Source organism: Bombina bombina, chromosome 9 (genome assembly GCF_027579735.1).
Source record: "Bombina bombina isolate aBomBom1 chromosome 9, aBomBom1.pri, whole genome shotgun sequence".
Classification (NCBI taxonomy): domain Eukaryota; kingdom Metazoa; phylum Chordata; class Amphibia; order Anura; family Bombinatoridae; genus Bombina; species Bombina bombina.
In genome coordinates this window covers 173,830,726-173,844,433 of record NC_069507.1, presented here as the reverse complement: position 1 = coordinate 173,844,433, position 13,708 = coordinate 173,830,726, and the positions used below count along the sequence as shown (strand labels likewise).

The 13,708-nt window shown below is 38.1% G+C and overlaps 1 protein-coding gene across 1 annotated transcript in view; it reads left to right on the top strand.

Moving 5' to 3' along the window:
* ARMH3 (armadillo like helical domain containing 3) overlaps positions 1-13,708 on the top strand; it is a 561,581-nt gene that overhangs the window by 153,767 nt on the left and 394,106 nt on the right. Inside the window, exon 17 of the mRNA XM_053692489.1 lies at positions 5,396-5,461. Coding sequence (XP_053548464.1) covers positions 5,396-5,461 — 66 coding nt within the window. The remainder of the gene's footprint in view (positions 1-5,395; positions 5,462-13,708) is intronic.

Below are 13,708 nucleotides of genomic sequence, written 5' to 3'. Positions count from 1 at the left end.
CTGAATCCATCAAGAAGGCTATGTCTGTTATTCCTCCTTCTAGTAAACATAAAAAATCTTTTAAAACTTCTCTTTATACAGATGAATTTTTAAATGAACATCATCATTCTGATTCTAATGACTCTTCTGGTTCAGAGGATTCTGTCTCAGAGGTTGATGCTGATAAATCTTCATATTTATTTAAAATGGAATTTATTCGTTCTTTACTTAAAGAAGTACTAATTGCTTTAGAAATTGAGGATTCTGGTCCTCTTGATACTAAATCTAAACGTTTAGATAAGGTCTTTAAATCTCCTGTGGTTATTCCAGAAGTTTTTCCTGTTCCTGGTGCTATTTCTGAAGTAATTTCCAGAGAATGGAATAATTTGGGTAATTCGTTTACTCCTTCTAAACGTTTTAAGCAATTATATCCTGTGCCGTCTGACAGATTAGAATTTTGGGACAAAATCCCTAAAGTTGATGGGGCTATTTCTACCCTTGCTAAACGTACTACTATTCCTACGTCAGATGGTACTTCCTTTAAGGATCCTTTAGATAGGAAAATTGAATCCTTTCTAAGAAAAGCTTATCTGTGTTCAGGTAATCTTCTTAGACCTGCTATATCATTGGCTGATGTTGCTGCAGCTTCAACTTTTTGGTTGGAAACTTTAGCGCAACAAGTAACAGATCATGATTCTCATAATATTATTCTTCTTCTTCAACATGCTAATAATTTTATCTGTGATGCCATTTTTGATATTATCAGAGTTGATGTCAGGTTTATGTCTCTAGCTATTTTAGATAGAAGTGCTTTATGGCTTAAAACTTGGAATGCTGATATGTCTTCTAAATCGACTCTACTTTCCATTTCTTTCCAGGGTAACAAATTATTTGGTTCTCAGTTGGATTCTATTATCTCAACTGTTACTGGTGGGAAAGGAACTTTTTTACCACAGGATAAAAAATCTAAGGGTAAAAACAGGGCTAATAATCGTTTTCGTTCCTTTCGTTTCAACAAAGAACAAAAACCTGATCCTTCATCCTCAGGAGCAGTTTCAGTTTGGAAACCATCTCCAGTCTGGAATAAATCCAAGCCTTCTAGAAAAGCAAAGCCAGCTTCTAAGTCCACATGAAGGTGCGGCCCTCATTCCAGCTCAGCTGGTAGGGGGCAGGTTACGTTTTTTCAAAGAAATTTGGATCAATTCTGTTCACAATCTTTGGATTCAGAACATTGTTTCAGAAGGGTACAGAATTGGTTTCAAGATAAGACCTCCTGCAAAGAGATTTTTTCTTTCCCGTGTCCCAGTAAATGCAGTGAAAGCTCAAGCATTTCTGAAATGTGTTTCAGATCTAGAGTTGGCTGGAGTAATTATGCCAGTTCCAGTTCTGGAACAGGGGCTGGGGTTTTATTCGAATCTCTTCATTGTACCAAAGAAGGAGAATTCCTTCAGACCAGTTCTGGATCTAAAAATATTGAATCGTTATGTAAGGATACCAACGTTCAAAATGGTAACTGTAAGGACTATCTTGCCTTTTGTTCAACAAGGGCATTATATGTCCACAATAGATTTACAGGATGCATATCTGCATATTCCGATTCATCCAGATCATTATCAGTTCCTGAGATTCTCTTTTCTGGACAAGCATTACCAGTTTGTGGCTCTGCCGTTTGGCCTAGCTACAGCTCCAAGAATAGAATTTTTACAAAGGTTCTCGGTGCCCTTCTGTCTGTAATCAGAGAACAGGGTATTGTGGTATTTCCTTATTTGGACGATATCTTGGTACTTGCTCAGTCTTTACATTTAGCAGAATCTCATACGAATCGACTTGTGTTGTTTCTTCAAGATCATGGTTGGAGGATCAATTCACTAAAAAGTTAATTGATTCCTCAGACAAGGGTAACCTTTCTGGGTTTCCAGATAGATTCAGTGTCCATGACTCTGTCTTTGACAGACAAGAGACGTCTAAAATTGATTTCAGCTTGTCGAAACCTTCAGTCACAATCATTCCCTTCGGTAGCCTTATGCATGGAAATTCTAGGTCTTATGACTGCTGCATCGGACGCGATCCCCTTTGCTCGTTTTCACATGCGACCTCTTCAGCTCTGTATGCTGAATCAATGGTGCAGGGATTACACAAAGATATCTCAATTAATATCTTTAAAACCGATTGTACAACACTCTCTAACGTGGTGGACAGATCACCATCGTTTAATTCAGGGGGCTTCTTTTGTTCTTCCGACCTGGACTGTAATTTCAACAGATGCAAGTCTTACAGGTTGGGGAGCTGTGTGGGGATCTCTGACGGCACAAGGAGTTTGGGAATCTCAGGAGGTGAGATTACCGATCAATATTTTGGAACTCCGTGCAATTTTCAGAGCTCTTCAGTCTTGGCCTCTTCTGAAGAGAGAATCGTTCATTTGTTTTCAGACAGACAATGTCACAACTGTGGCATACATCAATCATCAAGGAGGGACTCACAGTCCTCTGGCTATGAAAGAAGTATCTCGAATTCTGGTTTGGGCGGAATCCAGCTCCTGTCTAATCTCTGCGGTTCATATCCCAGGTATAGACAATTGGGAAGCGGATTATCTCAGTCGCCAAACGTTGCATCCGGGCGAATGGTCTCTTCACCCAGAGGTATTTCTTCAGATTGTTCAAATGTGGGAGCTTCCAGAAATAGATCTGATGGCGTCTCATCTAAACAAGAAACTTCCCAGGTATCTGTCCAGATCCCGGGATCCTCAGGCGGAAGCAGTGGATGCATTATCACTTCCTTGGAAGTATCATCCTGCCTATATCTTTCCGCCTCTAGTTCTTCTTCCAAGAGTAATCTCCAAGATTCTGAAGGAATGCTCGTTTGTTCTGCTGGTAGCTCCGGCATGGCCTCACAGGTTTTGGTATGCGGATCTTGTCCGGATGGCCTCTTGCCATCCGTGGACTCTTCCGCTAAGACCAGACCTTCTGTCGCAAGGTCCTTTTTTCCATCAGGATCTCAAATCCTTAAATTTAAAGGTATGGAGATTGAACGCTTGATTCTTGGTCAAAGAGGTTTCTCTGACTCTGTGATTAATACTATGTTACAGGCTCGTAAATCTGTATCTAGAGAGATATATTATAGAGTCTGGAAGACTTATATTTCTTGGTGTCTTTCTCATCATTTTTCTTGGCATTCTTTTAGAATTCCGAGAATTTTACAGTTTCTTCAGGATGGTTTAGATAAAGGTTTATCCGCAAGTTCTTTGAAAGGACAAATCTCTGCTCTTTCTGTTCTTTTTCACAGAAAGATTGCTAATCTTCCTGATATTCATTGTTTTGTACAAGCTTTGGTTCGTATAAAACCTGTCATTAAGTCAATTTCTCCTCCTTGGAGTTTGAATTTGGTTCTGGGGGCTCTTCAAGCTTCTCCTTTTGAACCCATGCATTCATTGGACATTAAATTACTTTCTTGGAAAGTTTTGTTCCTTTTGGCGATCTCTTCTGCCAGAAGAGTCTCTGAATTATCTTCTCTTTCTTGTGAGTCTCCTTTTCTGATTTTTCATCAGGATAAGGCGGTGTTGCGAACTTCTTTTGAATTTTTACCTAAGGTTGTGAATTCCAACAACATTAGTAGAGAAATTGTGGTTCCCTCATTATGTCCTAATCCTAAGAATTCTAAGGAGAAATCGTTGCATTCTTTGGATGTTGTTAGAGCTTTGAAATATTATGTTGAAGCTACTAAGTCTTTCCGAAAGACTTCTAGTCTATTTGTTATCTTTTCCAGTTCTAGAAAAGGCCAGAAAGCTTCTGCCATTTCTTTGGCATCTTGGTTGAAATCTTTAATTCATCATGCCTATGTCGAGTCGGGTAAAACTCCGCCTCAAAGGATTACAGCTCATTCTACTAGGTCAGTTTCTACTTCCTGGGCGTTTAGGAATGAAGCTTCGGTTGATCAGATTTGCAAAGCAGCAACTTGGTCCTCTTTGCATACTTTTACTAAATTCTACCATTTTGATGTATTTTCTTCTTCTGAAGCAGTTTTTGGTAGAAAAGTACTTCAGGCAGCGGTTTCAGTTTGAATCTTCTGTTTATGTTTTTCATTAAACTTTATTTTGGGTGTGGATTATTTTCAGCAGGAATTGGCTGTCTTTATTTTATCCCTCCCTCTCTAGTGACTCTTGCGTGGAAAGATCCACATCTTGGGTAGTCATTATCCCATACGTCACTAGCTCATGGACTCTTGCTAATTACATGAAAGAAAACATAATTTATGTAAGAACTTACCTGATAAATTCATTTCTTTCATATTAGCAAGAGTCCATGAGGCCCGCCCTTTATTGTGGTGGTTATGATTTTTTTGTATAAAGCACAATTATTCCAATTCCTTATTTTATATGCTTTCGCACTTTTTTCTTATCACCCCACTTCTTGGCTATTCGTTAAACTGATTTGTGGGTGTGGGGTGTATTTGTAGGCATTTTGAGGTTTGGGAAACTTTGCCCCTCCTGGTAGGAATGTATATCCCATACGTCACTAGCTCATGGACTCTTGCTAATATGAAAGAAATGAATTTATCAGGTAAGTTCTTACATAAATTATGTTTTTTCCCAAAAAACTGAAATATACATTGTGTGTTGTAAATCAAATTTGTTACATGCTCTTCAATGTCAACCAGAAAATATTTAACATGTTACCTAGTTTAATAAATATGTATATGATAATAGATTGTGGGAAAAATAAATGTTAAAATAGGGGAACTTAAAATATGTTTCGTATTAAAGTGATTGTAAACTTTAACAAATTAAAGCCCAGTATCAAAAAAATAATATTAAAAAAACAGGGGCAATTTTATTCATTAAAGTTTACACAGACACTTATTTTTAAAAATACTTATGTTTGCATTATGCTAAGACATAACGCTGATCCTCCGCCCGCATCGCCTGCTTTCTTTAGCAGGTCGGTGATGAATCCGGCTTCCTCCAGTTGTTGCATGCCCCCTTTGGCATCCAGCTCGTGGGGCACGCAAGTATTGGAGGAAGCAGCATTCATCACTGATATGCTAAAGAAAGCAGGAGATGTGGAGGATCAGCGTTTTGTTTACCATAACGTAATGGTAAGTATTTTTAAAAATAAGCGTCTCTGTAAACTTAAATGTATTAAAGTGGGCTTTAATTCGCTAAAGTTTACAATCACTTTATCTGGTTTCACACATTTAAGTACATTTAATCCTTTTTGATGTTATCATATGTTCATTGGGTTCCACACCTCTCCCCTGCTAATAAGAGCAAAGCCAGTGCATTTTACTGGATTCCAGGGCCCATTTTTAGGCGCCATGCCACCCTGACACCCAATATTTGACAAACGATATTGGTGTCATATTCTATGTTTATGCTTGTTAATGTTATTTCTTATATATAAATACTTTTTCTTTGCTCCAGGATCAATATGCAAATGCTTTCCTACATGATGACAATATGAATTTTCGAGTAAACCTTCACAGAATGGTAAGTGTGGCTTAACATTCTTTTTATGTTGAGTGAAAATTGACTTGTTCAACTCTGGAAGGACTTTCAACATATTTCAAGCTTCTTATGGTTAGTTGTTTATTGCCTACAGTGCTTAATGGTAAAGCTAAGCTGAAGCCCAAGTTTGTTGTTAAACATTAGTCTGTGAGGGATAGAAATAGATGAGATTTTAACCCCTTTAAGTGAAGATGACGACATGTGGTCATCATCTGTACAATCATTTTAGGGAGTCATCATCTTGAGGGGGTGACACTGAGCAGAACACGAGGTTGCTGAATGTATCGGCATCATTGGGGGAATCATGGGTGTGGTGATGTCACCAATCCTTGCAAACCTGGAAGTATCAGACTGCTTCAAGGAGCTTAAAGGGATGTGAAACCCAATTTTTTTCTTTCACGATTTAGAGAGCATGACATTTTTAACAACTTTCTAACTTACTTCTGTTATCTAATTTGCTTAATTCTCTCGATATCCTTTGCTGAAAAGCACATCTAGATAGGCTCAGTAGTTGCTGATTGGGGGCTGCACATAGATGCCTTGTTTGATTGGCTCACCGATGTGCATTGCTATTTCTTCAGCAATGGATATCTAAAGAATGAAGCAAATTAGATAATAGAAGTAAATTGGAATGTTGTTAAAAATCGTATTGTCTACCTGAATTATAAAAGAAAAATTTGGGGTTTAGTGTCCCTTTAATGGTTGGGTAAGTATTTATTTAAACCCCTTGAATTTCAGAAACCCCCAAGACGTACTGTTTGAAAAGCAATTACCTGCTCTTTTAAATGTTGTGTGTCCTGGTGGGTTATATGTTTAAGCAAATTTAAAAAAAATAAAAATACACTCTTATATACACGCTTAAAGGGACATATTTTCATATAAAGAAGAATATTAACAGATTCTGATCTAAAAATCCAGTATAAAACCTTTTCAAAACTTATTTAGAAGCTCCCAGTTTAGCACTGTTGATGAGGTTAGGCTGGGACACCCACTAAAATGGGCTGAGAAAGCATGAAAAGCAGACATCCCCCCTCCCTCCTCCCCTGCATATGAAAAGACCCATTAAAAAAACAGGAGAAAGCAGGAATCTGTAGACTTGAATCTACATCTGATAATTTTGGGCTTGGTTAGGAGTCTGAAAATCAGCACAATGTTATTAAAAAAATAAGCAAAATTAAACATTGTTAAAAAAAACAAAAAACACTCCCCGCTGGGCTATATAAATAGATCATCTACAAAACATTTATGCAAAGAAAAAATCTATTGTAGAGTGTCCCTTTAACAGATATATGCACTTATGACAGACCATTTAACAGGCCTAGAATCCTGCAGGAGGCCTTGTTTTAAAGCTCAGAAGCCCCTCTTAAAACAAAGCCCCTATATATGTTTTAATAGCCAGTTAACCACTGTGGTAATAGGGATCACCTGGCATGACTAAATGTACATTTATTTGAGTAACTAATTTATATGACAGTAACCCCTTCTTCTTTTGACTATAGAGTTTTGATTAAACCACACACACTAATTGTTTTTAACCTTGTTTTTTTATTTTAATAAAAATATAATTTTTTTCACACATTTTGTTGTAGAGTTCTCACATGCTATGAGATATAGAAAAAAATAATGGTTTAATTTAAAAATGCTAGGTCTGCTGAAAACCCCCTATATAGAATAGTTTCTCACTGAAAAATGGCCTACGGTAGGGCTTAAATGTGAATAGCATCTATAAACTACAAACTAGCTCAGCAGTTATCCCTGTTTGAGTTAATCTAATTGACTCTCTTGGCGCACATAGGTAGATGTTTCCCCTTCTTCCAGCAATGAAGAACTAACATTAAGGGATATGAAACCATAAAAAAAAAATTGGGATTCAGACAGAATCTTACAATTAAAAAAAAAAAAAAGTGTCCAATTTACGTCTGTTATCAAATTTGCTTCATTCCCTTAATAATCTTTGTTGAAGAGATACCTTGGTAGGTGTCTGGAGTACTACATGGCAGGAAATAGTGCTGCCATATATTGCTCTTGCAAATTGATAACTTTCTTGCGAAAACACTGTCATATAGTGCTCCTGACACGCTCACGCCCCTGAACTTGCTTCCCGGCTTTTCAACTAAAGATACCAAGAGAATGAAGAAAATTTAATAACAGAAGTAAATTAGAACGTTATTTTCGGTTTCAGGTCCATTTAGTTGATCGTGCTCATTTGCAGCACTAGGAACTAGAAAGTTGTGCCTGGAGTGGATGCAGGCTCTAACATAGCACAAAATTCCTGCTTTCAATTGACAGGTTACTTGTTCCCCCAGAATGCAGGTAATTATCAGGAAAGCATTGGGCACCACCCCCACTGGACACTTTAGGATGAGTAGAGGGGCTGTTAGAAAATACCTGCCTTCTTCTCTTCTTTACTTATATGTGAATGATACCTTTTTGAAAGAAGGGTGTTACCTAATTTTGTAATGGTGAGTGCCTGTCCCTACTAGGCACCAGAGAGGGTTATGATATGGTCATCTTCATACTAATAGGCAGAGCTAACAGTTTTGAATTCTGCGTTACCAAACTGTCATCTCTTCCTGTGTGACTCTTGGCCATATTTCTAAAAACATTGATTTTTAGATAAATTCCAGCGTTCCAGGAAGAGATAATTCTATGGTTCTCGGACATTGAAAGTTTGTTTAAATTTTATATAATTGAAATGTGTTCTGTTTTTCTTTCTAATGGTTGTAAGAGTCCACGACCAGGAGGATGCAAAGACACCCCAACCAGAGCTTTAAGTATCCCACCCTCACACTTCCCTCTCTCCCTAGTTCTTTGCCTCTTCAAGGAGAAGGCAAGGATAGAAGATTGGTTTATCCTAAAAGAGAGGGATGCTTACAGATAATTAAGTCCACTGGTGTTGCTGGGAAGTTTCTAAGCCTTCTCCAGTTGACTGATGTCCGTTTTTCACTAGTCTAAACACAGTTACCAGTGGCACAAAGGGTCAGGGACAGATTTCTGCTTTTAACTTCAGTCTGCAGGGAATATATTCCTCTGTGGGGACTTAGTCCTAGCCTTGAGGTAAGAAGGGCTCTTTAGGTGCTTAGTTAGCACGGAATGTGATCATATCTATTATCCAATATGCGCTTGTTACTCCTGGGTTTCCGACTGCACTGGGATTTGGACAGTGTACCAGTCCTGCCTTTGCAGATTGGGACTAGTCTTGCATATTTTGGTGTGTACATTGGAGACCTACTTTTGGAATTCAAGTGCCACTATTTAGCGGTCCAATCTGCATTGGTGGTATTGCACTGTAGGCAGGGCAGTGAGTCGCCAAGGCTCAGTGAAGTTCCACTTAAGAACGTGGGGATGGCCATTTTATGTTTCCCGGCAGGGAAGGAGTTACTAATTCCCACCATTGAAAAGCAGTTTGGCACTCTCTCCGCCCACCATCCTTTTCCTTAGAGGATTTGGAGAGGATAGCAACAGGAGCGGTTCTGCACTGCAGCAGTAAGCTGAGGTGGTAAGACACTCCATACCGGATCTGGGATTTTTACCGGGTGACTATTGACTTATTTCAGACTTACAGATATATATCTCTTGTCTGATTATACTATTATTATTATTGTTATTGTATTGGAAATATTATGGCGCTTTCTACAACTGCTCTCACTGACATCAGCTCTTTGGAAGGAAGTACCCCTGAGCTTAATATTCCAGGAAATAGTTGCATTCTATGGAAAACAGTACTGGTGTTTCCCCCTGCACAGCTTTGTAACGCATGCTTAATTTCTGCTCTGCAGACTCATTTTACACCCTCTATTTCTATAGCTGCGATAGTACAGCGGGTGTCTGTTTCTCAGGGCGGAGTAAGTCATTTTGCCCCTGGTTTTAGACCACTGCTATTCCACCTTCAAATAAATGTAAGCATAAATCCAAACACTTGGAGTCAGACTCCTCCAGTGATATTACTCTGGCCCAATTAGCTATTGATTCCGCGGTACTCCTCTACTTTAGAGGGGAAGGTTTATTCAGACTGAGATAAAGAGGATCTTACATTCCAGTTTGAACTGGAACACCTGAGATTCTTATTAAAGGAGGTTCTGAGAACGATAGGTGTTCAGGAGTCTAGACCCACTGAAGAAAAACCTATTTAGAAACTGGATATCATTTTCAGACCCAAGGCTAAGGCTCCTGATACTTTTCCAGTCCCTAAGCTGGTCTCAGAGATCACTAATGAATGGGACAAGCTGGGGGTGCCATTCGCTTCATCTCCTGCTTTCAGGAAGCTTTTTTCGGTTCCTTCAGCAAACTTAGAACTGTGGGGGGGCATAGCTAAGATGGATGGAGCTATTTCTACTCTAGCTAGGATAACTAATATTCCACTTTAATACAGTATATGGTTTAAAGTGAATGTAAACTTGAGCATAGTCGCTCAAGGTGTTCAGCCCCTTTGCACAAACGTCACGGTTCGGGGGGAACAACGATTAGTGGATTGCAGATTCGTCATCTGTTAATCAATTGATGAATATGGTGGGCAGAGGAACGGCGCTTATCCTTTTTAGCATTACAAGGTAAAAATCTCAGAAGATATGTATATACTACACATTTAGTTAATGAAAGTCTCATTCCTATTTTTAAATTCAATCCTATGACTTGAGTGACTATGCTCAAGTTTACATTCACTTTAAAGATGCCATGGACAGCAAGTTAGAGGGTTACATCAGAAAAGCTTTTTTGCATGGTTGGTATCTGTTTTATCCCGATTGTCCTTTTTCCAAGGGTAACAGCTTGTCTAGTGCAGGAGAGGACTCCTGCCATCATAGCTCCTGCGTGGCCATGCAGGACTTGGTATGCAGATCTGGTAAAGATGTCTAGCGCTCCTCCATGAAACCTTCCTCTTTGTCCAGATCTATTAGAACAGGGTCAGTTTTACCATCAAAATGTGCAATTAACTGCTTGGAAATTGAACAGATGATTGTATCTTACAGGGTTTTTTTTCGGACTCAGTGATTGAGATCTTCATTCAGGCTCGTAAGATAGTTACAAGGAGGATTAATCACAAGGTATTGAGGGTTTATCCTTCCTGGTGTTCTCAGAGAGGCTACTCCTGGCACTCTGTAAGAATACCATGTATTCTAGAGTTTCTGCAGACAGGGCTTGACAAAGGTCTTTCTGCTAGATCAATCAAGGGATAGATTTCTGCTCTGTCGGTCCTTTTGCATAGCAAGCTGGTTTGGTCGCCTCTCCCCGGGAAACTCAGTCCTTCAGTACCCGCCTTTTGAACCTATGCATGATCTGGACATCAAGCTTTTATTGTGGAAAATTCTTATTCTTTTTAACCATTTCCTCAGACAGAAGGGTTTCGAAATTGTCAGCATTGTCGCGTGACTCTTCTTATTTGGTGTTTCACCTAGATAAAGCAGTTTTACGCACAACTTAAGGTTTTCTACCAAAAGTGGTTTCTTCTGCTAACCTAACTTAATCAGGAGATTGTAGTTCCCTCATTATGTCCTAATCCCAAGTCTTCTAAGGAGCATTTATTACATAACATGGATGTGTTTAGGGCCTTGAAGTTTTACCTATAGGCAACAAAGGATTTTGACAATCATCTAGAATATCTGTTTGTGTTGTATTCTGGTAGACATTAGGTGCCAAAAGGCAACGTCTGTATCCCTATCTTTTTTTGGTTACCGAGCATAGTTCACTTAGCTTACTTGGAGGCTGGTCAGCAGCCACCCTTGAGAATTAGAATAGAAAAAAGACAAGCGCAACCACGATTCACTGTATCGGCTTTATTTCAGTCAGAGCCCTGACTACAAAAATTCACACTTATAAGATGCAGGATTAAAATGTGCCCATAATGTTAATACCGTCTCACTGATGTTCCGGTCCCGCTTACAGTTCTCTGTCAGTCCGTTAATGGAGTACTGTTATCGATATCTCCCCAATACTGGATAGAACTACCGGGCAGAGGGTGGGCTTTACACCGACAATGGTATACAGTCTTTCAGGATATCACTAATCAGCTGAACGCGTTTCGTTTACTCACGGGTAAACTTTTTCAACAGGAAGTGAATGGATCTTCAACATACTATAGGTCTTTAAATATACCGGGCTTTGATATCATTGGTCTGTGTCAAATGACCATTAATGCTCTAAAAATAGTAGCAAATGCATATAACAAGACTTACAATATAACAAACATATATATATATATATATATATATATATATATATATATATATATATATATATACGCACACGCCTATTAATGCCACATATTAAAATAAATATACAATATATATAGAAAAGATGCACACAATACAATACATAAAAATACAAAATGCTTCTAAAACGTTTCATTAAAAACATTCTAGTTCATTGAAATCTATATCTCTCCCTTCCTATATATAAGTATATAGCTAATAAACTATCACATGCATAGATGTTTTAGCAAGAAGAAATGCTACTAAAAATCAAATCAATATGTTCTGAACATAGGACCACCTAGATGAAAAATATTTACGATTACTCCTGTATCTATTGAATAGAACTGCTGCTAATATAAACAGATATATTGCTAATATACAACTATCATTCACCAGTATAAAAATACCTCCTGATATACCATAGATATTACTGAGTCTATATAAATTCCAGATTACACCATAAAGGCTTGCAAATCTATGTCTATATTTAGACCTTTGGGTGTTAAGCTTTCTATTAAATGTATCCACTTAGTTTCAGCTTTCCTTAGATATAGGAGACGATTATTGATTTTACAACTTATATGCTCTAAAACCTTAAACCTAATACCAGTACTATTGCAATGATGTTTAACTTTGCAGTGATTGGACACACTATGCCCTTCAAGCCCATTTTGAATATTGGTCAAATGTTCATATACCCTTCTTTTTATTTTCCTTTTTGTACGCCCAATGTAAATCATCCCACAAACACATGCCAGCTGGTAAACTACATATGTGGAGTTGCATGTAGCCCTATGATTAATAACGAACTTATTTGTTCTATTCTAGTTCATGGTTACATCAGAGCACGTATCAATGATGGGGCACATGCAACAATCTTTCTTACCACATTTATAGGTGCCTGGTTTTAAACAGAGCCAGTTGGATACTGTTCCCTCATTATTACCTACCAACGGTTTTAATTTGGAAGGTGCAATTAAACTCTAAGGTCCCTATTTTTCTTATAGACTACATCAGGGCGTTCATCAATAAGTCCTACCATAAGGGGGTCAGCTTGCAGAATTTTCTAATGCTTATTTAAAATAGACTTTATGCCATATGCACCTTCACTATATGTAGAAATTAATTTAATCTTATTTCTCTTGTTAAGTGTATCCAGTCCACGGATCATCCATTACTTATGGAATATATTCTCCTTCCCAACAGGAAGCTGCAAGAGTCCACCCACAGCAAAGCTGCTATATAGCTCCTTCCCTAACTGCCATATTCAGTCATTCTCTTGCAAGCCTCAACATAGATAGGAGGTCGTGAGAGTCTGTGGTGCTTTCTACTTAGTTTATTCTTCAATCAAAAGTTTGTTATTTTTAAATGGCACCGGAGTGTGCTGTTTATCTCAGGCAGTATTTGGAAGAAGAATCTGCCTGCGTTTTTCTATGATCTTAGCAGACGTAACTAAGATCCATTTGCTGTTCTCACACATTCTGAGGAGTGAGGTACTTCAGAGGGGGAATGGCGTGCAGGTTTTCCTGCAGATATGGTATGTGCAGTAAAATATTTTTCTAGGAATGGAATTGACTAAGAAAATACTGCTGATACCGAAGTAATGTAAGTAAAGCCTTAAATGCAGCGATAGCGACTGGTATCAGGCTTATTAATAGAGATACATACTCTTATAAAAATGTGTTTTAAAACGTTTGCTGGCATGTTTAATCGTTTTTTTAACGTACATTGGTGATAACACTGTAATGTTGGTATAGCCTTAAATGCAGTAAAAGCGACTGGTATCAGGCTTATTAATAGAGATACATACTCTTGTAAAAATGTGTTTTAAAACGTTTGCTGGCATGTTTAATCGTTTTTTAACATATGTTTGGTGATAAAACTTATTGGGGCCTAAGTTTTTTCCACATGGCTGGCTTAAATTTTGCATAGAAACAGTTAACTGAAGCTTCCCACTGTTGGCTGTGGCAGTTTGTTGTGTCTGTTTTTAAAAACGTCTATGTCGTTTTTTTTTTGTTTTTTTTTTATCTGTTTTTTGCAT